Source organism: Doryrhamphus excisus, linkage group LG17, assembly GCF_037039965.1.
Source record: "Doryrhamphus excisus strain RoL-2023G ecotype Guam linkage group LG17, RoL_Dexc_Guam_v1.1, whole genome shotgun sequence".
Classification (NCBI taxonomy): Eukaryota; Metazoa; Chordata; class Actinopteri; order Syngnathiformes; family Syngnathidae; genus Doryrhamphus; species Doryrhamphus excisus.
The window spans coordinates 15,725,405-15,748,656 of record NC_136373.1 but is presented as its reverse complement, the minus strand read 5'-3'; the positions used below and the strand labels follow the sequence as shown (position 1 = coordinate 15,748,656).

The following is a 23,252-nucleotide window of genomic DNA, read 5'->3' as shown; positions in this document are numbered from 1 at the left end:
AAAGGAGTAGGAAGAAGCAAAGCTTATTAAATCCTACCCCTCCATCTGGTACTTTTACAGTCAGTAACTGTTACATTTGTTCACTTCCTGCTTTCTTAATATAGTTTAAGTTTATTTTTAATTTAGATTTTTTTCTTGTCACGTACCAAGGTACCAGGTAATTTAATTTAATATAATTTTATATAATTTTATATAATTCTATTTAATTTAATTTAATTCTATTTAATTCTTTTTAATTCATATTTTTTCATAAAAATTTTTTTATTTGGTAATTTTTATTTTTTATTTTTGTCACGTACTGAAGTACAAGGTGATATGACCATCCAATGACATAATGTGTACCATAGTAAGTGTCAATATAGTGATATATATATAGCACATCATGACTGGTTCAAGACTCTTCATCCTTGTATTTAGCAAACATCAACTGCTTGTATTGTTTCTTGAATTGGCTCATCGTTGTGCATTGTTCGAGTTCCTTACTCAATCCATTCCATAGTTTGATTCCACAAACTGAAATGCTATGGCTTTTTAATGTAGTCCTAGTCGTAGTTCTTCCCTGAGACCTATTAGGGACCTTTTCAGAGAAAGTTTAACTTGGGGTATTGCTATCTATGAATGTAGTCCCAGTAAGGTCTGTGTGTATAACCAGTACTTACTTCTTTGTGTTGATGGGGGCCCAACCGAAGCTATCATTTTCAAGAATGTCAGTGTATCAGAATATCTGAACTTTTCCCCTCGGTGTCATACTCTTGCTTCTGACGACTCCATCCTGGTACCTGATTATCTCACCACCGTTAAGCTTAAGCTCCTCTCTCGCTCTCTCTCTCTCGCTCGCTCACATCAGCACCTTTTTTTTGCCTTTTTCAAGCACAAATCCGCCTTCAAGAGCTTTTATCAGCGCCGGGTGAGTGTCTCACTTTGTGCTTTCAAGTGGACTGCCTTCAGACTTTGTGCACAGAGCCGGAGTCTGTGGCTCTTGTGGTTTTTAACACCTGAGATAAGATAAGAATACGCCAGGGAGAGCCTGCTAGCCCGATGTTCAGTAATCGAGGCTTTAAAACGAAAAAAGCCGAGAAGGAGGCGCCGCTGCGCTGAACTGCGCTCTGCACAGTTGCTTTTTCATCTCGGTTTGTGGCGTGGATGAATTACGTTCCTGAATTTCACACACGGGGAGGTGGGGGGGGGGGGGTTTGGTCAGGTCACGAAAGTGCACACGCAGCTAGAAGAAGCTCAGAAAAATCGGCGTCATGTTTAAAATTTTGATTCATGGTTTGAATGCATCTTTTTATGCTATCTTCCAGTAATTTCCTTCGAGAATAATTCAGGAAATATGGATGAGCTACATGATTTTGTTGCTTCAGTAAACCATTCACACTCTTTGTATTCTTGGGAAAATGAGCTCTGCAAATATGCAACAAATGTACGCTTTCTTCATATCATTACGCTCCGCTCTGCTACAAGAATGTCCAAAACTCATCGGGCTTGGCGTTGACCCCAGAGCAACCCCCTTTTTTCCTGGATGAGCTACATGATTTTGTTGCATCAGTAAACCATTCACACTCTTTGTATTCTGGGGAAAATGAGCTCTGAAAATATGCAACAAATGTACGCTTTCTTCATATCATTACGCTCCGCTCTGCTACAAGAATGTCCAAAACTCATCGGGCTTGGCGTTGACCCCAGAGGAACCCCCTTTTTCCTGGATGAGCTACATAATTTTGTTGCATCAGTAAACCATTCACACTCTTTGTATTCTTGGGGAAAATGAGCTCTGCAAATATGCAATGAATGTAGTCTTTCTTCACATCATTACACTCCGCTCTGCGACAAGAATGTCCAAAACTCATCGGGCTTGGCGTTGACCCCAGAGCAACCCCCTTTTTTTCCTGTCCACTTCCAGACTTGTGAGGAACTTCGCAGCCGGGACTTAAGCCTGTTCTTGTAGTGTCAAGAATTCCTGTGGTCTTCCCCGCACTGGCAGTCGTAGCAGACAGCCGGGGAATTACACCGCAACTTTAAGTGAGACAAGAGACAAAACAGGTGCTGGGAAATTTTATTTATTTATTTATTTTTAGCCGAAAACATGTTGGCACTTGAGTTATTAGACACTTTCCTTGTTTATTTTGGCTATTTGTTGCATCCTGTCTGTAACGGCTGAACCATAATAGCACCCCGCTACCAGCCATTTGCATAGTGTACCTCACTGATGGATGTGGGTGGGGGGTGAGAGTGGGTGGGGGGTTCATGCTACATTACTCGCTGATTGGTCACGGCTGCATAAGCTCCTCTCATCACTGGCAGTCATTTGGATCTTGCCCTTCTCTTTGGAAGCTACCCTTCGGGAACAGTCACGGGTGGACTGTAGAGCTGTGGTTGAATCTGACCCTGAAGCCGCTCTTATCCCGCTTGGAAGACATGCACCGGAAAGCCAGCGGGAAGTTTATCCACAAATTCTCCAAGCCGTTAACAGCGGGAGCGCCGCAACCAAAAAAAAAAGTCATAATGGATTAGACCATTTGGGCCACATTTGGACCACGGGCCGTGTGTTTGAGACCCCTGGATTAGACGGACAAGCGTCTATCCAGTGTGTGTGTGCTGCATGTACAGCATAGCTGCTATCCGCACGCAGCTGTCCTTGTTTGTTTACATTTCTCAGTCACCCGCAGGAGCACAGTAACGCCTGTAGTCCCGGCAGCCACCAAAAACCGCAGAGCCTCACCCCTATGAAGTATCAGGCCCGGTTTTCAAAGCCGGGGCTGGGAATTCCACGCGGCTTAACAAAACAAGCGGCGAAAACAGTGGTGTCGGCGTTTATCTCGCAGGTGAGAGCAATTAGAAGTGACATTGGCGTGTCAGATAGACAGCTGGCAACCTGACACGTACGATCGCCCGCTCGGCGGCGGCGTCCTTCGGGGTGAGAGTGGTCATGTTGAAACGCAGCAGAGGCGGATGAGAGCGCTTGCAAATCCTTGTTTACTCCGACTGACTGAGGATCCCTTGGATACACTTGTTGTTGATATGGAAACGTAAAACAACAACGCGCTTTCAAATTCCACGCCAGTGCTAGGAATCTCCCGGTCATCGATCACGAAAGAACCGACACATCATGTTTCCAGATCAGATGGAGATCAACACAAATACCGATGCCCGTCACACCTTGTGATATAACTGTTTACATGACAAAGTACCAAAACTCAAATATTAAATATCTGAAATCATGGTGAAAAAAAAAATAAAGACGAAACCTTGGTTAGCGTCACTAATTAGTTCCAGAACATTCAATTCTAACCAAAACGGATGTTAACCAAAAAAAAAAATTCCCATAAGAAATAACATAAATCCAATCAATCTGTTCCAGAAAGCCAAAAATGTCAACGCAAAACACATTTTAGGAATTTTACATACATAAAAATAAAAATAATGGGACTGCGCAGTGGTTGAGTGGTTAGGGCGTAGGCCACACAGCTAGGAAACCCGAGTTCGATTCCACCCTCAGCCATCTCTGTGTGGAGTTTGCATGTTCTCCCTCTTCCAAAAACATGCTAGGTTAATTAGCGACTCCAAATTGTCCATAGGTATGAATGTGAGTGTGAATGGTTGTTTGTCACAGCTAGGAGACCAGGGTTCAATTCCACTCTCGGCCATCTCAGTGTGGAGTTTGCATGTTCTCCCCCGTGCATGCGTGGGTTTTCTCCGGGTACTCCGGTTTCCTCCCACATTCCAAAAACATGCTAGGTTAATTAGCGACTCCAAATTGTCCATAGGTATGAATGTGAGTGTGAATGGTTGTTTGTCTATATGTGCCCTGTGATTGGCTGCCGACCAGTCCAGGGTGTACCCCGCCTCTCGCCCAAAGACAGCTGGGATAGGCTCTAGCACTCCCCACGACCCTCGTGTGGATAAGCGGCTGAAAATGAATGAATGAAAATACAAGCTGCACGGTGATTGAGTGGTTAGGGCGTAGGCCCCACAGTCAGGAAACCCGAGTTTGATTCCACCCTCAGCCATCTTTGTGTGGAGTTTCCATGTTCTTCTCGTGCATGCGTGGGTTTTTTCCGAGTACTCCGTTTTCCTAAACATGCTAGGTTAATTAGCGACTCCACTGTGAGTGTGAATGGTTGTTTGTCTATATGTGCCCTGTGATTGGCTGGCCACCAGTCCTGAGTGTACCCCGCCTCCCGCTCAAAGACAGCTGGGATAGGCTCCAGCACACCTCCCCCCAACCCTCATGATATATAAATGATATAAATGATGATTGAAAGAGCTAAATGACGACTTAAGGTTAACAGGAAGTTGGCGGTGGTTGATCTCACTGCCACATTTTGTCTTTGGTAAGAGTTTAATTCAATATAACTGTTATCAATGAAGGTCGCAAGGTGGGCAAACAATAGGAATGGAATTGGAAGAGTGCAAAATGTGCTTTTCTTCTGGTAGAACTCGTCATCTCCATTGTTTTCCTCCTTTGTTTACTTTGTTGCTTTCCTCCAAACAGCGGTATTGTATCTTTTCTATTGGACTGTCGTATGTCCGTCTTGAGCTTGTTTTCCAAGATGCGCCATGCTGAGGGCAGCGCTATGTCAATCCAATTTACTCTTAAGTGGCACACAGTTTCAAATAAAAAAAAAACGACACAAGAGTCTCTACATAACTTTCACAAAGAGGTGGAGTCGCTTCCTGCCCTCATGGGATTGGTGTCCAAAACCCGACTCGGCCACAAACCTGGCAGTCCGAGAGGTCCTCTGTGTTGTTTAAAGGACTTGTGGAATGTGGAACAAATCCATTCAGCTTTATCAGCCTGGACGCTCTCCCATTGGCCGGGCTTAAGAGCCAGGGGCTTGCGCGGTCGCGTACAGAATTTCACATGCAGACCACAAACAGAGGCACATCCTGTTTGAGTCTGTTCCGTCGCCTGGCGGACTTTCTTGTTTAACAGGGTATGTGTGTGTGTGTGTGTGTGTGTTCAGTTATGTTATGTGTGTGTGTTCCCTGTTCTGGATACATTTTGAATGTATTGTTTGATTAGTCTAAATATCTTTAGGGTTTGTTCTTAAGGATTCTTTGCCGAGTGTCTAAGGAAAGCGCCGCCTACTTAAGTCAACATTTGCGTCAAAAGATGAACTGTTGGTATAATAATAATAATAAATGAATAAATAAAACTTGCTAATTTTGCCGGTTTCAAATGCATGTCCAAAACTCATCGGGCTTGGCGTTGACCCCAGAGCAACCCCCCTTTTCCTGTCCACTTCCAGACTTGTAAAGTTTCACTATGTTGCCATTGGCTGTTTTCCTCGTTTCTATAGCCTCCAAACAGGCAGGAAGAGGGTTCACTCTGTGCATCGGTTTCAGCACATATGTTCTATACAACAATGGCGTGACTGGATCCCTTTTGTCTTAGTGGGTTGAAGGTTTCCAGAACTTGCGTTGCTCATTTTGGAAGATAAGGGTTGAGTCCCGCCAGTCGACTTCCGGTCACATGACGTCATAGTTTTCAAAGACCAGCCAACGTTTTCAAAAAAATACCCTTTTCAGTGCACTCACCCAGAACGCCGTTTCCGTGGGTGGAATTGAACCCGGGTTTCCTAGCTGTGAGGTCTGCATGCTAACCACTTGAACACTGTGCAGCCCTGTGATTGAGTTATTCATTCATTCATTCATTCATTTTCCACCGCTTTTTCCTCACGAGGGTCGCAGGGGGTGCAGGAGCCTATCCCAGCTGTCTTCGGGCGAGAGGCGGGGTACACCCTGGACTGGTGGCCAGCCAATCACAGGGCACATATAGGCAAACAACCATTCACACTCACATTTTGGACAATTTGGAGTCGCTAATTAACCTAGCATGTTTTTGGAATCTGGGAGGAAACCGGAGTACCCGGAGAAAACCCACACATGCACGGGGAGAACATGCAAACTCCACACTGAGATGGCCGAGGGTGGAATTGAACTCGGGTCTCCCTGCTGTGAGGTCTGCGTGCTAACCACTTGTGGCAACCTCACACGGAAAAATGCCATCAACCATGAAAACGGCGTATTTGTATCGATGAAATACATTGTGTGGTCAACTGCTACAGTATTTAACACCCGGAATCAGACGCGTGGTTTCCGAGTAGCGGCAGCGCGGCAGCTGAGGCAAGGCTCCTCCATTACATCACGCTGCTATCAACGCTGCTTTAATGAAGTGCAGCTGATTACAGCATCGCCGACAGATGCAGAGTGGTCAGCTAGCGGCGCTAATCTTTGTTTATACCATCCAGCAGGTCAAATCAAAGTGAGGGGGATAATCAGGTTCGGGAAAAGGGGGGGCGGGCGCTGGTATTAGGAGATCTCTTCAATTGTGGAAGGGGCAGGTGCCTTTTTATGGGTTAGGTGCTGCTGTTATGTCACTGGACAAGCATTCTCCTCCGACCTCCTCCTCCCCGAACCCACAGCTGCTGGTTTAGGACTAGGAAGAGGATTCAACCCCTGTGATTCATGTCCTGCCAAGAGAGAGGTTCTGCCTCCTGTTTGACCTCAAACAGAGTCCCGCTGGCCCGGGAGAGGCGTATGTGGGCCATCTCGGCCACATGGGGTCTGTCCGGATGACAGTGCGGAATTGTGTCATCTCGGTGCCACTCAGGGAAAAGACATCACGGCAAAGTGATGCATTTATAAAATTCCTCAACAAATATTTGCCTTTTGTGGCATTTGTTATTCCTAAAAAATGGACTGACATTGCATGTAATGTCATGCAAATGTTTTTTTTTTTTAGATGTTAACGCTTTTTTTCATTACACTACAGTGAGTGGAGAGTTTTGGGATGGAATGAAAATTACAAGCTCACCGATGTCTGGAGTTGCTAGTAGCCTTTTTGTACCACAATCGGTAATGGCCACCAAAAATGATTATAATACAGTAAAGTCTCGTTATGTCGATATCGGTTATATCGATAGTACTGCTTATTACGATACTATTTTCATTTCCCGGCAAATTTCTAGTCTTTTATGATATAATTAGTTCCGGTTAGTACGATACCCGGTTATTACGATAATCCGGTTACTACGATGCCCTTTTCATCTCCCGCCAGCCAATTTGGTCTGCTTATATCGATACAAAAGCAGCTTAAAGCTGAATCAATGTTTGCTTAAGGATTTCAGTACCACCATTAGCGAAATCTGTAAACGACTTAGTGTTTTCATGACGAGGATGATGAGGATGACATAGCATACACCTATTCCAACGAAGACACAAGCGTACAAATACATGTATTTAATTGTGTTGTATTCAGATATCTTTTTATCGCCTGCAATAATCACTGTTTTTCATATGTACATGCTGGCGTTCGTGGTTTCTCTCGTGTGTATAGAACAATGTCGAGTGCATTATTGCCCACTTTTAATGCAGTTCGGATATATCGATAGTCCGGTTATATCGATATTTTTTCCAACTCCCGAGAATATCGCTATAACGAGACTTTACTGTAGGTCCCCTTTAATATGGTGGCAACATTTTGACGCTGAAACAGAATATTTCACTTCCTATGGGACAAATTGCTTCTAAATCCGAGTAAGAAGCCTCCCAGAATGGCTTGCGTTTGATGTCGGAGGCACCGCTGTAAAGCTAGCTACTCAATGCTAGCTGAAGTCGGTTGACTTTCCACAAAAATGACTTTCCCCGACCAAGGTCTTGGTAAACCACCAGGAAAGACGGCTTACATGCCCGCCATCCATTCATTGTTCTTTTCCCGTCTTGTAAGAGCAGGAGAGGGAGGACCCCCCCACCCCCCCCCCCCCCCACACACACACACTAAAACATCATCCTTTTCACTGGCTCTCCGCAGCTTAACCACTTACAGCTGGTTTTGAGTCAAGGCCAGGTTGGTTTTCTCCTGCAATGGCGGTCTTTTATTCCCGGCTATCCGGTTTCTTTTCTGCGGCGGCGACTAACACCGTATGTTTACCAAGCGGCGTTCCTTTCTTTACACGGACGCTAACCCGGCCGTGTTTCCGTTAGCAATTAGCAATCCCCGCAATCATGCACAATTAATAAGTCACATGGAGGGCTTTGAGGATTTCCCTCGGCGCCTTACTGAAGGTGTTGGGTAACTTTTATATGTGTCACGTTAGAGACTCTTGGACGCTCGGTTGTATGGATACTAATTGCGGAATTTCGGGATGAAATCCTGTTTAGTATTTTCTCCAGCAGCGTATGTTTCGACAGACACGGGGGGAATGTGTGCATGGGTTAGATGCCAGAACAAAGATGAGCACTGTTTTCCAGCGGGACGATGTATGGGTGGGGACCCAGGCAGAGGGGGCGGCTGTCTGATGTCACCTGGTTGGGAAGCTATGAAAGCTTCTCCTGGTTACCTTGTTTACATGCTAGCGTCGACTCTTCTGACAGCGGTACCACTTCCTGTCAGTTCCATGTTATGTCTTCCCAAGACGTGTGCATCAAGACCTTTCGCCGAGAAAGCCCCGCAGAGCCGCCGCTTGCGATCCGATACCGAAAGAATGGATAGCGGCGAGATGCCAGAAAGCGGTTAATTACACACATGTGGCAGGCAGATTTTTGGGCCCCGACACCGTGGGCGACGTAGATGGAGATGCCATGTGTTTAGATGTTAAACTGCAGACTGCGGTCAGACACTGGCCTGCTCTCTCATTAGCTCCCTCGGCGGATGTAACGAGGAGGTGACGACGGGGGTTGGTGCAGTTGGTAGTTTGAAGCCGTGTGTTGTGTCTCAATCAGCAAAATATACCTGAAGTAGAATCGGTGGAAGTTCGATTTCTTAAAATAACGTATGTGTACTCAAGCTCTTTTTATAATGTAATGTGCATGGGGTTGTCCCTGTTTTCACGAAAATTGCATGGTGCGCTGGCCACACTGTGTTGGACAGCGCACCTGCGCCTCCTACGATATTACAGCCCATCGTGTGTCCGGCATTATGATTGCGATACCACACCAAGCCGTGCCAGGAGCACAGGTACTGGCATCAGTGTCATCGCAGCTAGGAGACCAGGGTTCAATTCCACCCTCTGCCGTCTCTGTGTGGAGTTTGCATGTTCTCCTTGTGCATGCGTGGGTTTTCTCCAGGTACTCCGGTTTCCTCCCACATTCCAAAAACATGGATGAATGTTTTTGAAATTGGTTTTGATTTTGGATCAACATTTGCAATAAGAGTGACTGTTGTAATTATTAAGAGTAGATTCAGCTCCATTGTAAACTTGTTTTTGGAATGTGGGAGTAGCTGAATCTACTCTAATAATTACAACAGTCACGCTTATTGCAAATGTTGATCCAAAATCAAAACCAGTGTCAAACACAGACATTTTCACAGGACATTTTTCTGGCCACACCCTGTTGGACAGCGCACCTGCGCCTCCTGCAATATTGCAGCCCATCGTGTGTCCGGCATTATGATTGCGATACCACACCAAGCCGTGCCAGGAGCACAGGTACTGGCATCAGTGTCATCGCAGCTAGGAGACCAGGGTTCAATTCCACCCTCTGCTATCTCTGTGTGGAGTTTGCATGTTCTCCTTGTGCATGCGTGGGTTTTCTCCAGGTACTCCGGTTTCCTCCCACATTCCAAAAACATGCTAGGTTAATTAGCGACTCCAAATTGTCCATAGGTATGAATGTGAGTGTGAATGGTTGTTTGTCTATATGTGCCCTGTGATTGGCTGCATGGCCACCAGTCCAGGGTGTACCCCGCTTCTTGCCCAAAGACAGCTGGGATAGGCTCCAGCACGCCCGCGACCTTTGTGAAGATAAGCGGTAGAAAATGAATGAATCAATAGTTCAGAGAGTAAAACATGGTGGAGGTAGTGTGATGGTATGTGATTGGCTGGCTACTCCGGTTTCCTCTCACATTCCAAAAACATGCTAGGTTAATTAGCCACTCCAAATATGAAAAGTCCAGGTATGAATGTGAGTGTGAATGGTTGTTTGTCTATATGTGCCCTGTGATTGGCTGGCTATGTCAATAAAGTGGCATATAGTCACTTCCTGTTCAGTGCAAAGTAAGCATCAGAATTTTAAAAAAATGGCGGTATTTATCTGGATTCTGACACAGCAATTAACATATAGAAAGCAGCCTATAAAATTCCATTATTATTATTATTAATTTTTAGTCAAATGTGTCTCCTTAACATAAAGTAAACACAACAGATAGAAAATGGCTTCCTTCTGAGCTTTCAAGCGTGCGTACTGTACAGTGGTGGGGATTAAGGACTGGAGCGGTACCAGTCGTCCCAGTAAGAAAGCCTCCCCCAGTTCTCACACTGAGCTCCCAGTAAGCGCTAGATAGGCGCTATCTCGCTCCTCTTAGGCAAACCACATCCTCTGTTCCTCTACAATCTTTGTTCCTTTTATCATCCCTTCCCTCCTTTCCTCCCTTGTGCCCTCACTCTCTTTATTCCCGACTTCCTGCCTCTCTCCCCCTCCCCCTCCCCCTTCCGTTAAGGCTCAACTCCCGATCTTTGACTGTTCTGTTTTCTCTCCAAAAAAGTCTCAGGTGGCCAATTTGCAGCGGGTATTCAAACCTTGACCCTGAGACTCACCCCCCCCCCATTGGCTGGGAAGGTCAGGTCTAGATTAGAGGCTGGAGGACTCGTCCTGTGAAGTGAGGAATAATCACGGGGGCCGTGAGACTGTTAAATAGAACCACATAGCCCTGCTGTTGTCATTAGAAGGAGAGGAAGGGGAGGGTGAAGTGTGGAGGAGAAGGGCGTGTGGGGGGGTGGGGGGGGTCCTGCACCTAAACGCATGCAGATGTTCAAACCCTCGCTCGCTCCGTTGAGGGTACATGCAGTTCTTTTGTTTTTCGCGCATCTGTCTGTTTTGTATTTGCAGCGGGCCTCCGGATTTGATTTCAAAGAAATGAGAACTTGAACATGACGTCAATAATAAGATGAATCATTTTGTTGTCGGGATTCTTGCAGCTCATTTCATTGTCATTGTTTTCCACCATCCAGGAAGCAATTTGAGTGACTGTTTTTTTGCGTACTGGTGATGGGAAGTTCGGCTTTTGTTGACGGAATCAACTCGGTAACATACCACGGTAACAATCTGGTCGATATGAGAGAATTACGACATACACCGATTCATCCATTAAAAGAAAAAAACTCCAATGAGGCAAAATTTGTGTTATGCGGGTGAGCAAATCAAGCGCTCCTTTTTTTTTTCCTCCTACCTGTGACTTGCACGGCTTGTCGTAACTTCCCGAGATCAGTTGTAAACAAACATTCCACCCGGAGAGTTCTGTGGCATCACACCAGTTGCTCGGAACATGTGCCCGAATACAGTGCACCTTGCTGGGATGGTTCTCCTGATAGTAGTGATGATGTATTAGTAATGTCATTCATTCATTCATTTTTTTACTGCTTTTCCTCATGAGGGTCGCGGGGGTGCTGGAGCCTATCCCAGCTGGCTTCGAGGCAAGAGGCGGAGTACACACTGGACTGGTCGCCAGCCAATCACAGCACACATATAGACAAACAACCATTCACACTCACATTCATACCTATGGACAATTTGGAGTCGCTAATTAACCTAGCATGATTTTGGAATGTGGGAGGAAACCCACGCAACCCACGGGGAGAACATGCAAACTCCACACAGAGATTGTCGAGCGTGGAATTGAACCCCGGTTTCCTAGCTGTGAGGTCTGCTCGCTAACCACTCGACCATTAGTAATGTCATGATATTTTATTAGGACAAATCAACAAATCAAAGTTGTCATACCAGCCGCACGGTGTGAGAGTGGTTAGCATGTTAGCCACACAGTCAGGAGATATGGGTTTTTAATCTTCACTGACAAAAACGACGGCACTTCAAAGAGCCGGCTCTAAGAGATGCTTCGTTTGTGAATGACCCATCACTGGTGTGCATTATCAGTTTTACATAGTATTCACATAGAAGAGCAACACTTGGAATTGAACTGTACACAACAATACCACTAATGAATATTTGCATTAATTCAAATTTTAAACTACTTGGCGTCAATCATCGACATGCTCTGTGAGAACGAACGTCTTCCAAGAGAGCTCGGAAGATAAATTGCATTTTTATTTTTTTTTTTGATGGATGCGAGGGTTTGGAGGAATCTCAACTCTTTGGCTTGTATGCCAGACAGTGAAACACAATAGCCTGGTCCACATGTTCAAATCCTGGCCTTCTCTTTGCACTCAATGCTTTCGCTGGAACTGTTTGTTTTTCCCTGTGTCTGAATTCTAAACTAAAGATTCACTTCCATCTTTGATCCCTCTCTTCTCTTTCCTTCACTTAGGACTTTCCAAACGGCCATTCCAAGGAGGGACATCTTGCAGATCAACACTGCCCCCTAGAGGGTAAGTTGGGACCTGCTCTGCTCACGCTGAACTTTTTCCTATTATCTTACTGTGCTGTTAGAAACTAAAAGATTATTATTCCTTTAAAGCTGGTGCACGACAAAAGAAACACTTTGTCACTGTCTTTTTTAATGTGTGCCACGCTGGAATTTGGAGCAAAGTTACGATGTAAACATTCATTCATTTTCTACCGCTTATCCTCATGAGGTCGTGGGGGTGCTGGAGCCTATCCCAGATGTCTTTGGGATGTGAGTGTGAATGGTTCTTTGTCTATATGTGCCCTGTGATTGGCTGGCGACCAGTCCAGGGTGTACCCCGCCTCTTGCTCGAAGACAGCTGGGATAGGCTCCAGCATGCCCGCGACCTTTGTGAGGATAAGCGGTAGAAAATTAATGAATGAATAGTTCATAGAGTAAAATATGGTGGAGGTAGTGTGATGGTATGTGCCATGTGATCGGCTGGCCACCCGCCTCTTGCCCGAAGACATCTGGGATAGGCTCCAGCACCCTCCGTGACCCTCGTGAGGATAAGCGGTAGAAAATGAATGAATGAATAGTTCATAGAGGAAAATATGGTGGAGGTAGTGTAATGGTATATGCCATGAGATTGGCTGGCCACCCGCCTCTCGCTTGAAGACAGCTGGGATAGGCTCCAGCACGCTCGCGACCTTTGTGAGGATAAGTTGTAGAAAATGAATAAATGAATAGTTCATCGAGTAAAATATGGTGGCGGTAGTGTAATGGTGGCTGGCCACCCGCCTCTTGCCCGAAGACATCTGGGATAGGCTCCAGCACCCCCGTGACCCTCGTGAGGATAAGCGGTAGAAAATGAATGAATGAATAGTTCATAGAGTAAAATATGGTGGAGGTAGTGTAATGGTATATGCCATGTGAATGGCTGGCCAATCGCCTGAAGACATCTGGGGTAGGCTCCAGCACCCCCTGCGACCCTTGTGAGGATAAGCAGTAGAAAATGAATGAATGAATAGTTCATAGAGTAAAATATGGTGGAGGTAGTGTGATGGTATGTGCCCTTTGATTGGCTGGCCACCCGCATCTCGCCCAAAGACATCTGGGATAGACTCCAGCACCCCCTGTGACCCTCGTAACCCTCTTGCATCAAAGAAAAACACTCATTATGAAGTAACACACATTAAATTGTGACTAAATGTGCGTGTTGTTTTATGTCATGACAGTGGCTCTGCCTCCAGAGAAAGCCGAGGGTTGCGAAAACTACCTGCAGTACCTTCACGCAGACGACGGAGAGCGGGAAATCAAAGCTTCCGGGAAGAAACGCATCAGTCTGGATGTGAGTAGTTGTCAATCAAACCTGTCTTCACAGTGTTGATTGTTACAATACTATCAAGAAACCAATCCTAAACTAAGCCAAGCCTTAAATACAATGCTAGCCTCTTCAAACGTGTTCAACCACTTCTCCATATGTTTGCTTTTTGATTTTCCGTGTTGTTATTAGATATGCGTAAATCAAAGCTACCACCCTACCACCACACATTTGTAGCTGGAAAAAGAGGTCATCAAGAGGTAGTCACGGCTCACTGCTACTCTTTATTTGTGGTCTCATACAGAACAAAGAAAGGAAGATATATGCTTTACGTCAACACACTTTTAGCTGTTATTTTATGCTTGGAAAGAACCCCTTTTAAGGGCTTCTCTGATTTTTTTATGCCAGGTTTTGGTTTGGTGGAAAGTGTTATTATTATTATCCTCCTTCATTTTTCTACCACTTATCCTCACAAGGGTCGTGGGCGTGCTGGAGCCTATCCCAGATGTCTTCTAGCGAAAGACGGGTGGCCAGCCAATCACAGGGCACATACCATCACACTACCTCCACCATATTTTACTTTATGAACTAGTCATTCATTCATTTTTCTACCACTTATCCTCACAAGGGTCGCGGGCGTGCTGGAGCCTATCCCAGATGTCTTCTAGCGAGAGACGGGTGGCCAGCCAATCACAGGGCACATACCATCACACTACCTCCACCATATTTTACTTTATGAACTAGTCATTCATTCATTTTTCTACCACTTATCCTCACAAGGGTCGCAGGCGTGCTGGAGCCTATCCCAGATGTCTTCTAGCGAGAGACGGGTGGCCAGCCAATCACAGGGCACATACCATCACACTACCTCCACCATATTTTACTTTATGAACTAGTCATTCATTCATTTTTCTACCACTTATCCTCACAAGGGTCGCGGGCGTGCTGGAGCCTATCCCAGATGTCTTCTAGCGAGAGACGGGTGGCCAGCCAATCACAGGGCACATACCATCACACTACCTCCACCATATTTTACTTTATGAACTAGTCATTCATTCATTTTTCTGCCACTTATCCTCACAAGGGTCGCAGGCGTGCTGGAGCCTATCCCAGATGTCTTCTAGCGAGAGACGGGTGGCCAGCCAATCACAGGGCACATACCATCACACTACCTCCACCATATTTTACTTTATGAACTAGTCATTCATTCATTTTTCTACCACTTATCCTCACAAGGGTCGCGGGCGTGCTGGAGCCTATCCCAGATGACTTCTAGCGAGAGACGGGTGGCCAGCCAATCACAGGGCACATACCATCACACTACCTCCACCATATTTTACTTTATGAACTAGTCATTCATTCATTTTTTTACCACTTATCCTCACAAGGGTCGCGGGCGTGCTGGAGCCTATCCCAGATGTCTTCTAGCGAGAGACGGGTGGCCAGCCAATCACAGGGCACATACCATCACACTACCTCCACCATATTTTACTCTATGAGTATATTTTTACTCTATTCATTCATTCATTTTCTAGACAGCCAATCACAGGGCACATATAGACAAACAACCATTCACACTCACATTCATACCTATGGACAATTTGGAGTCGCTAATTAACCTAGCATGTTTTTGGAATGTGGGAGGAAACCAGAGTTTTTTTTAGGTAGCGTTATTTTTTTTTTTTATTTTTTTTATTTTTATTTTTATTTTTATTTTTTTATTTTTATTAAGCACGTTGTCATGTATACACAGGACTTGGAGTGTGACGTTTCAGTTGAGGACGACAACCGTCAGGAGTGGATCTTCACACTTTACGACTTTGACAACAGCGGCAAAGTGACAAAAGAGGTGACGATTGCTCGCACATGTTTTTTTTTGTTTGTTTTTTTTGTAGCAAAATTTGTCTCGCTGTGTCAACATTTGACACACCCTCCTTTGCAGGATATGTCCAGCCTGATGCACACCATCTATGATGTAGTGGACGCCTCGGTCAATCATTCCTGCAATAACAAAAGCAAGACGCTACGTGTCAAGCTAACCGTCACACCGGAGCCTCGATGCCATAAAAGAGAAACGGGCACAGGTAAGTTAAGTATACTTATTAATGTCACAAGAAAGCTTTTGTTTACTATCATGGTTAATATTTTCATTGCTATTACTACTAATATGTATGACTGTTTAATAATTTGTCCTCTCCATTATGGTCTTTTATAACACTTAGACATTTGCTGATGTCGTTCTGTTTGTTTCTAATGTTCCGTTATTGTCATCCTAATTGTTGTTGTTGCTGTTGTTATGGTCTCTTTTTGTCCTCCTCCTGTCCCCGCACTCCTCCTCTCTCTGTTTTCAATTTTTTTCTTTTCTATCCCCTCCTGCTCCGATCCTGCATCTTTGCATAACAACAAAATTTGCATAACAACAAAACATCAAATAAATAAGATGTAGGGCTGCACGGCGGACGAGTGGTTAGCGCGCAGACCTCACAGCTAGGAGACCAGGGTTCAATTCCACCCTCGGACATCTCTGTGTGGAGTTTGCATGTTCTCCCCGTGCATGTGTGGGTTTTTTTCCGGGTACTCCGGTTTCCTCCCACATTCCAAAAAAAAACATGCTAGGTTAATTAGCGACTCCAAATTGTCCATAGGTATGAATGTGAGTGTGAATGGTTGTTTGTCTATATGTGCCCTGTGATTGGCTGGCCACCCTGCCTCTCGCCTGAAGACAGCTGGGATAGGCTTACATCTGATTAGTTTCACTTTCCTTTTCCAGATCGCTGTCACCAAGAAGAAGGCCGTTCAGCTGACAAGCGCATCTCCGCCTATATCAGGTGAGTACTTTGTTAGTCTGTACATGCCACGTATGTACAAATGTAGGATATTACAGACGCTCTCATTCACCGACACAGCAAGGGACAAAACAATGAAGCACCAACCACTGAGGGCCAGCATTACTGTGTGGATGAGAACACCGAGAGGAGGAATCACTACCTGGACTTGGCTGGTATAGAGAACTATACCTCCAGGTTTGAGGGTAAGCTCATTTTTTTTCATTCAGCAGACGTCTACCAGGGAAATTGTGCTCCACTCCAGTAGTAGTGGGTGCTAACTGCTCATTGCTACACTTAACCTTAATACAAGTGGACTGTGACGACACACGATGACACCCTGGACTGGTGGCCAGCCAGCCAATCACAGGGCACATATAGACAAACAACCATTCACACTCACATTCATACCTATGGACAATTTGGAGTCGCTAATTAACCTAGCATGTTTTTGGAATGTGGGAGGAAACCGGAGTACCCGGAGAAAACCCATGCATGCACGGGGAGAACATGCAAACTCCACACAGAGATGGCTGAGGGTGGAATCGAACCCTGGTCCTCCTAGCTGTGAGGTCTGCGCGCTAACCACTCGCCCTTAAAGGGAGTTATGGTGCTAATTTGGGGGTAATTAACCATTTTTTAAGAGACAATCCCTTTTATTTAGTGTGGCCATGATCTTTCAAGGCACACAGATTATTGTGTACTACGGCTATATCAACATGGAACCTACCAAAAGAAGGATTAGACTCCCGTCTATCGTCAGGGAAAAAAATTTTGTTCCTACCTTTTTCCGTTCTTTAGTAATCAGCAGTAGAACATAGGTAAGTTTCAGGAAAATATCAGCTCCCAACTACAAAAAGTCCAACAACAGCTTTTTATGAAACGATACATTTCAAGCATAATTTTCACTTTGGCAGCTGTGTCCACGGATCTAGGTAGCGGCACCGGTGCTGGGTTGACTTTTTTTAAAATATAAAATAAAAATCTAATCCATTGTTACTGATCTTTGTTTACACAACATTGCGCAACACTGCAGTGACTCTACTCCAAATTAACTAGTTAGCCTCCAACTTAATTTATTCTAAACTTAGGAAAGGGTTTCAAACGAGGAGAAGGACAATGTAAGAAGCAATAAACTTACCACTTCCGCACAAAATGTGAGGATAATTTTTTTTTTACTCTATCATGTCGGACATGCAGTTTGAATGTAATGTAATGTGTCATCAATGGCCAGAATACTACATAAGATATTTTTGGACTAATAACAGGCCATAGTCAACCACAAAACTGTCATCATTTATTAATTCATTCCAAATAAACTTACCACTTCCGCACAAAATGTGAGGATAACTTTTTTTTTTTTTACTCTATCGTGTCGGACATGCAGTTTGAAGTTAATGTAATGTTTCATCAATGGCCAGAATACTACATAAGATATTTTTGGACTAATAACAGGCCATAGTCAACCATAAAACTGTCATCATTTATGAATTAATTCCAAAACTGCCATGGCAGCCAGCAAGGCAGCATTGTTATACCATGAATGCTTGATTGTCAGCATTCACACAAGGATGCATTGTTTTTAAGTACCTCCTCGACTTGTCTTTCAGGAACAACAAGCCCCGCGTTCCCTCCCCAGGAAAGCCATAATCGAAGCTCGCAGAGCCAGAGTCGTTCCCGCTCCCACGAGCCGGAAGCCCAGATTACTCACCAGCGGCGCTCTCAGATCATCAGCGATAGTTACAACCCGGCAGAGCTCCGAGGCAAAGGAGCACAGTTCCTGAAGTCACCCAAGGGCACCAACAAAGGAGGGAATAGCGGCGGCAAATCCACTAAATGCCACGGCTACCACGCGGCCACCCACGGGGGCCAAGACGTGTACCACTTACCGCACCAGAGCCACCACCAGCACCCTCTACAGTACAGTCACAGCAAACGTATGAGGGCCAAAACTAGGGAAGCCATGTCTCCGAGCAAAACACCTCTCACCCCTCAGCCTCACCCCCAGCAGCTGCCGCCCACACTGCCGGGCCTGGAGAGAGAGCAAATGTCCGGCCCACCCGGGAGCCCGGGATTTGTGGTTCCTGTGGTCCAACGCCACGAGCACCACCACCACCATGAACACCATCACCACCACCACTACCACCATTACCACCAGACATGACCGCCTCCACTCGGGTCAAGTGTACAGGACCAAGCACCACTCCCAGTCCGGGATCTCCAGGACTCTCCCAAGCTATACACTTTTCAGTTATCCTGACTTTTATGGAGTTTGTATCGTGACACTCAGCCGTCGTGGACCTGACGTTTTCTTCTGAAGTTAGCGTGTCAACATCAATGATGTGTGACATCATTTTTATTTTTTTTTTTTAGTAAAATCTTTGCTGGGACTGCTGCCGCCATTTTCACAAATGGGGACCACACAACAGAAAGCCAAAACACGGGAAAACTTTAACACCTTTTTCCCCCCTCCTGATGCTGTTGATGGTCCCTGGAAGCTATTTGTCACATGGATCTCAGGTGTAAAGGTGCTGCTTTTATCACAGAGGCCTCTTTTGTCTGTGGACTGGGGGGGGGGGTGGGATTGGGGGGGGGGTAGATTTGAAATATCTGGGGTAGGGAGAGCGAGAGCGAGAGGGAGGGTTATGAAATCACCACTGCCGGTTTTTATGCAAAAATATCCTGCTATATGTATAAATATATATATAAATATAAACACATTTTACTGTATAATTATAATACTGTATATGTCATCATGGATATAATTATGCATATATGTATGTTGTTCTTTATATATTATAATAAACATTATAGATCGTGTTTTTGCCATGTTTTTTGCTGGCGCCTAAAATGATGAACACATTCATAAAAAAAGAATATCACATTTAATATTCTTAGGGCTTTTTATACATGTAAATTATTGTAATTACAAAACATCTTCCAGCTGGAAAAACTTGAAGAATTTCCCTGTGAGAGCGCCCTCTGCTGGATGCGGTAATCTTTGTTTTTTTCCTTACACATGCTGCCATCAAACCACGTTCTAAGTTACCTTTAAAAATAGCATTAATTTAATTCAATGTAATGTACTGTAATGTAAGTTTTGTACTTAAGACAAATAGTCAAGAATGTCAATTCATATTACATGGTGTCAATCACATTTAAAATTGGGCTAGCTGGGTAGGCTAGCCGGCTACCTAGTTCGGTAGGCTAGCCGGCTACCAAGCATTTTTTTTCTGGTAGTGTGCCTTCAGTTTTTGTTATTTATTTATTTATTTTTATTTTTATTTTATTTTATTACAAGCTTCAGCCGGCTACCTAGCTGGGTAGGCTAGCCGGCCACCTAGCTGGGTAGGCTAGCCGGCTACCTAGCTGGGTAGGCTAGCCGGCTACCTAGCTGGGTAGGCTAGCCGGCCACCTAGCTGGGTAAGCTAGCCGGCCACCTAGCTGGGTAGGCTAGCCGGCTACCTAGCTGGGTAGGCTAGCCGGCCACCTAGCTGGGTAGGCTAGCCGGCCACCTAGCTGGGTAGGCTAGCCGGCCACCTAGCTGGGTAGGCTAGCCGGCCACCTAGCTGGGTAGGCTAGCCGGCCTCCTAGCTGGGTAGGCTAGCCGGCTACCAAGCTTTTTTTTTTTCTTTTTTTCTGGTAGTGTGTCTTCGGTTTTTTTTTTTTATTTTATTACAAGCTTCAGCCGGCTACCAAGCTACGTAGGCTAGCCGGCTACCTAGCTAACTGGCGATCAAGGTAAGCGATTAGTTAACTTATATTTATATTTAACACACATCTACTAGGTTTTTCTCTAAATTAAATACTTATTTCATCAAATGAAATTAAGTGCTTCATTTGAAGTAAGAAGTGCTAATGGTTTAATTGTGTAATTTAATGTACCGTAACTAATTTTCTCTAGGTGGACGCCATTTTCAAATCAATCCTTTCACCACTAGATGGCAGCAAAGATGCATGTGCACCGTTTTCCTTGTTTGAATTTGACAATTCCATCACTATGATATGAAAATTCATTACGATGGTGTTCGAACCATGAATTAAGTTTGGTAACTTTTTCAATACACTTATAATCATGACTACTGTTTTGATATAGTGCACTATAAAAATGGAAGTTGTGTAACTTTCTTTTGTTAATTGGCGTCAGAAGGAGAGGGGGGGGGGGGCAGCATTCCCTGTTCTAGTCGTGAGGGATTTAGGGAAGGACTGAGCCCCGGCTGCGACAAACAATGGCAGCTATGAAAAGCGAGGGGAGGGTCCATCTAATGCAAATATCCACTTTGCGCACCCCCGGAGAACCCGAAGCTCTAAACTCTTGACACCAGCTTCTCTTGCAAGTGTGCACTACAGTTTATGCACTTTTTATATGTTGCTTTTTTTTTTTTTTGGAGTGGGGGTAAAAATTTGTGTTTGTCAACTAGCCTGGAGCACCCACCCACACCCACCCACGCCACGGAGGTGCAACAAGTGTCTACTGGGAGTGACTGGATGCAGCATCACTGAAATACACCTGCTCAAACAAGGGAAAGAGAAAGGTAGGAATATTTGTTTATATGCACATTTTTCAGGAATGCTTGCAACTTTTATAGCATTGCACATTTATTTTACACCCCCCCCCCTCCATGTGCAGCTTAGCCTGTCTCAGGAAAACGTGATTATCCTGCAGCATTCAAGACATGCATGAGAAAGGCTTTGCAACATAATAGATCAGTGGGAGCCTGTCTGCTTGTATGGGAGTGGGACAAATGGAGGGGAATCTCACTTGAATGTTGATGCTGCCGGGTGTCCATGTGAGGGGGCAATAACCGGGGGCGGGGGAAATATTAGGGTCCTACTTGTGTGTGGTTTTTGCCTCTGTTGTTCCCGTGCTACTCTATAAATTCGGGTCCCACTTTGCACCCACTCCCCCTTGTCGCCATTGCACAAAAAGCAATCAAGTATTGCTACTGTAAAATCCCAGCACCCCCTTCCCGTCCGTATACAACCAGCCCACCCTCCCAAAGTCTAACTTCAAAGTGGGCTCAACATGAGGCCTTTATGTGAACAATTGCGCCATTCTACCCTGCACCCCACAATCCTGACCGCCACCCCCCCCCTCTCTCTCTGAAACCCCCCTATTCCAATTTCCACTTGATTAAGCCCCGAGCTGAGCGACCTCGGCTTGAATCTGGAGGGAAAATGGTTGACTAATTCTGACTCTCAAGTGCAACACAAAGTGGAAAAAGTGAGGGGGGGGTAATTTTTTCATTCATTTTCTACTGCTTATACTCATGAGGGTCGCGGGAGTTGCTGGAGCCTATCCTAGCTGTCTTCAGGCAAGAGGTGCGTTACACCCTGGACTGGTGGCCAGCCAATCACAGGGCACATATAGACAAACAACCATTCACACTCACATTCATACCTATGGACAATTTGGAGTCGCTAATTAACCTAGCATGGGATAGCTGGGATAGGCTCCAGCAACTCCCGTGACCCTTGTGAGGATAAGTTGTAGAAAATGAAAGATTTTGGAATGTCGGAGGAAACCGGAGTACCCGGAGAAAACCCACAAATGCACGGGGAGAACATGCAAACTCCACACAGAGATGGCCATGGGTGGAATTGAACTCAGGTCTCCTAGCGCTGAGGTCTGCGCGCTAACCACTCGTCCACCATGCAACCAAACATATACATAATACATATATATGAATATAGATATGATGTCTACACTGGAGCTGAATCTACTCTAATATTTACAACAGTCACTCTTATTGCAAATGTTGATCCAAAATCAAAACCAGTGTCAAAAACAGACATTTTCATGGACATTCTCAATAACCGAATGGCGGGTTTTTGCCATTCTGAGTTGGTGTTGGGGTGTCCAAAGTGCCGGCCATTATTTATTGGGATGTGGCGCATTGCAGAAAAAAATCACCCCCCCCCCCCCAAAAAAAAATTGAGCAAAAAAAAAAAATTTTTTTTTGCCTTATTATAGCCTTTTTTTTTTAGAAAGTGGTCCCCATGGAAACAGTTCGGCCACCCCCGCTTTCCAGTGCCACCATGACAGCGTCTCCACATACGGTACTGCATTACTATTACTATTACTATTGTAATAGTAATTAATTTGTAATAGTAACTCATAAGGTCAAACTGGTGATGGAGACTTTTTAAAGCGCATGCAGAGGTAGATAAAGCTGCTGGATTCCAACCGCTCATGATGCTTCCCATCCAAACGTAAATAAGAAGTACTTGAGGAGGTTGCCCACAGCCACAGCTATGCATTTTGACCTGATGCTAGTTGACGGGAGTTAGTTTTAGTTAGTTTCAAGGAATGAACCGGAGTGTTTAAGTCATCTGAGTTCTCCTAAGTGTCATCGTTGGTAGCGTCGGCAGCTTCATTAATAAAAAAAAAAAAAAGAAACGGCACTCGTGTACATACGTAGGTTTAGCTCCAGTGCTTTGACAGCTAATGATAATGCATTGACAAATCAGGCACCTTTTAAGCGGCTCTTTGTCCCGCCTTCTCATGGGGGAAATGCAGATGTTGACGGATAACGGTGTTATTTGGAATCAACTCGCATAGCGTGTCGGGTGTTGGGGTTGCTAGGCAGTGAAAGCCGCTGGATGAAGGCTGCTGAAATTACCCCCCCCCCTTAAAGCTTCTCACTCTCCATCTTTTTTTTTTTTTTTTTCTGTCTGGCAACCCCCCACCTCTGTTCTCAGCGCCTCTTCTGCATACTAAAGACAGATCCCGAAAATGAAAACATCACAAAAAGACATTTTTGGGTACAGTTGATGAATGTTGTTGCATTATGCACTGTGGAAGTTTGTGTTGTGG

General features: G+C 45.0%; 1 protein-coding gene across 1 annotated transcript in view; it reads left to right on the top strand.

Annotated features, from left to right (window-relative positions):
• Positions 1-19,001, top strand: part of nkd2b (NKD inhibitor of WNT signaling pathway 2b) — a 36,288-nt gene extending 17,287 nt beyond the window's left edge. Inside the window, exons 4-10 of the mRNA XM_058085358.2 lie at positions 12,269-12,329; positions 13,525-13,637; positions 15,364-15,459; positions 15,553-15,694; positions 16,381-16,438; positions 16,517-16,641; positions 18,046-19,001. Of these exons, the coding sequence (XP_057941341.2) occupies positions 12,269-12,329; positions 13,525-13,637; positions 15,364-15,459; positions 15,553-15,694; positions 16,381-16,438; positions 16,517-16,641; positions 18,046-18,599 (1,149 nt within the window). The 3' untranslated portion in view covers positions 18,600-19,001. The remainder of the gene's footprint in view (positions 1-12,268; positions 12,330-13,524; positions 13,638-15,363; positions 15,460-15,552; positions 15,695-16,380; positions 16,439-16,516; positions 16,642-18,045) is intronic.
• Positions 19,002-23,252: the final 4,251 nt, after the last annotated feature.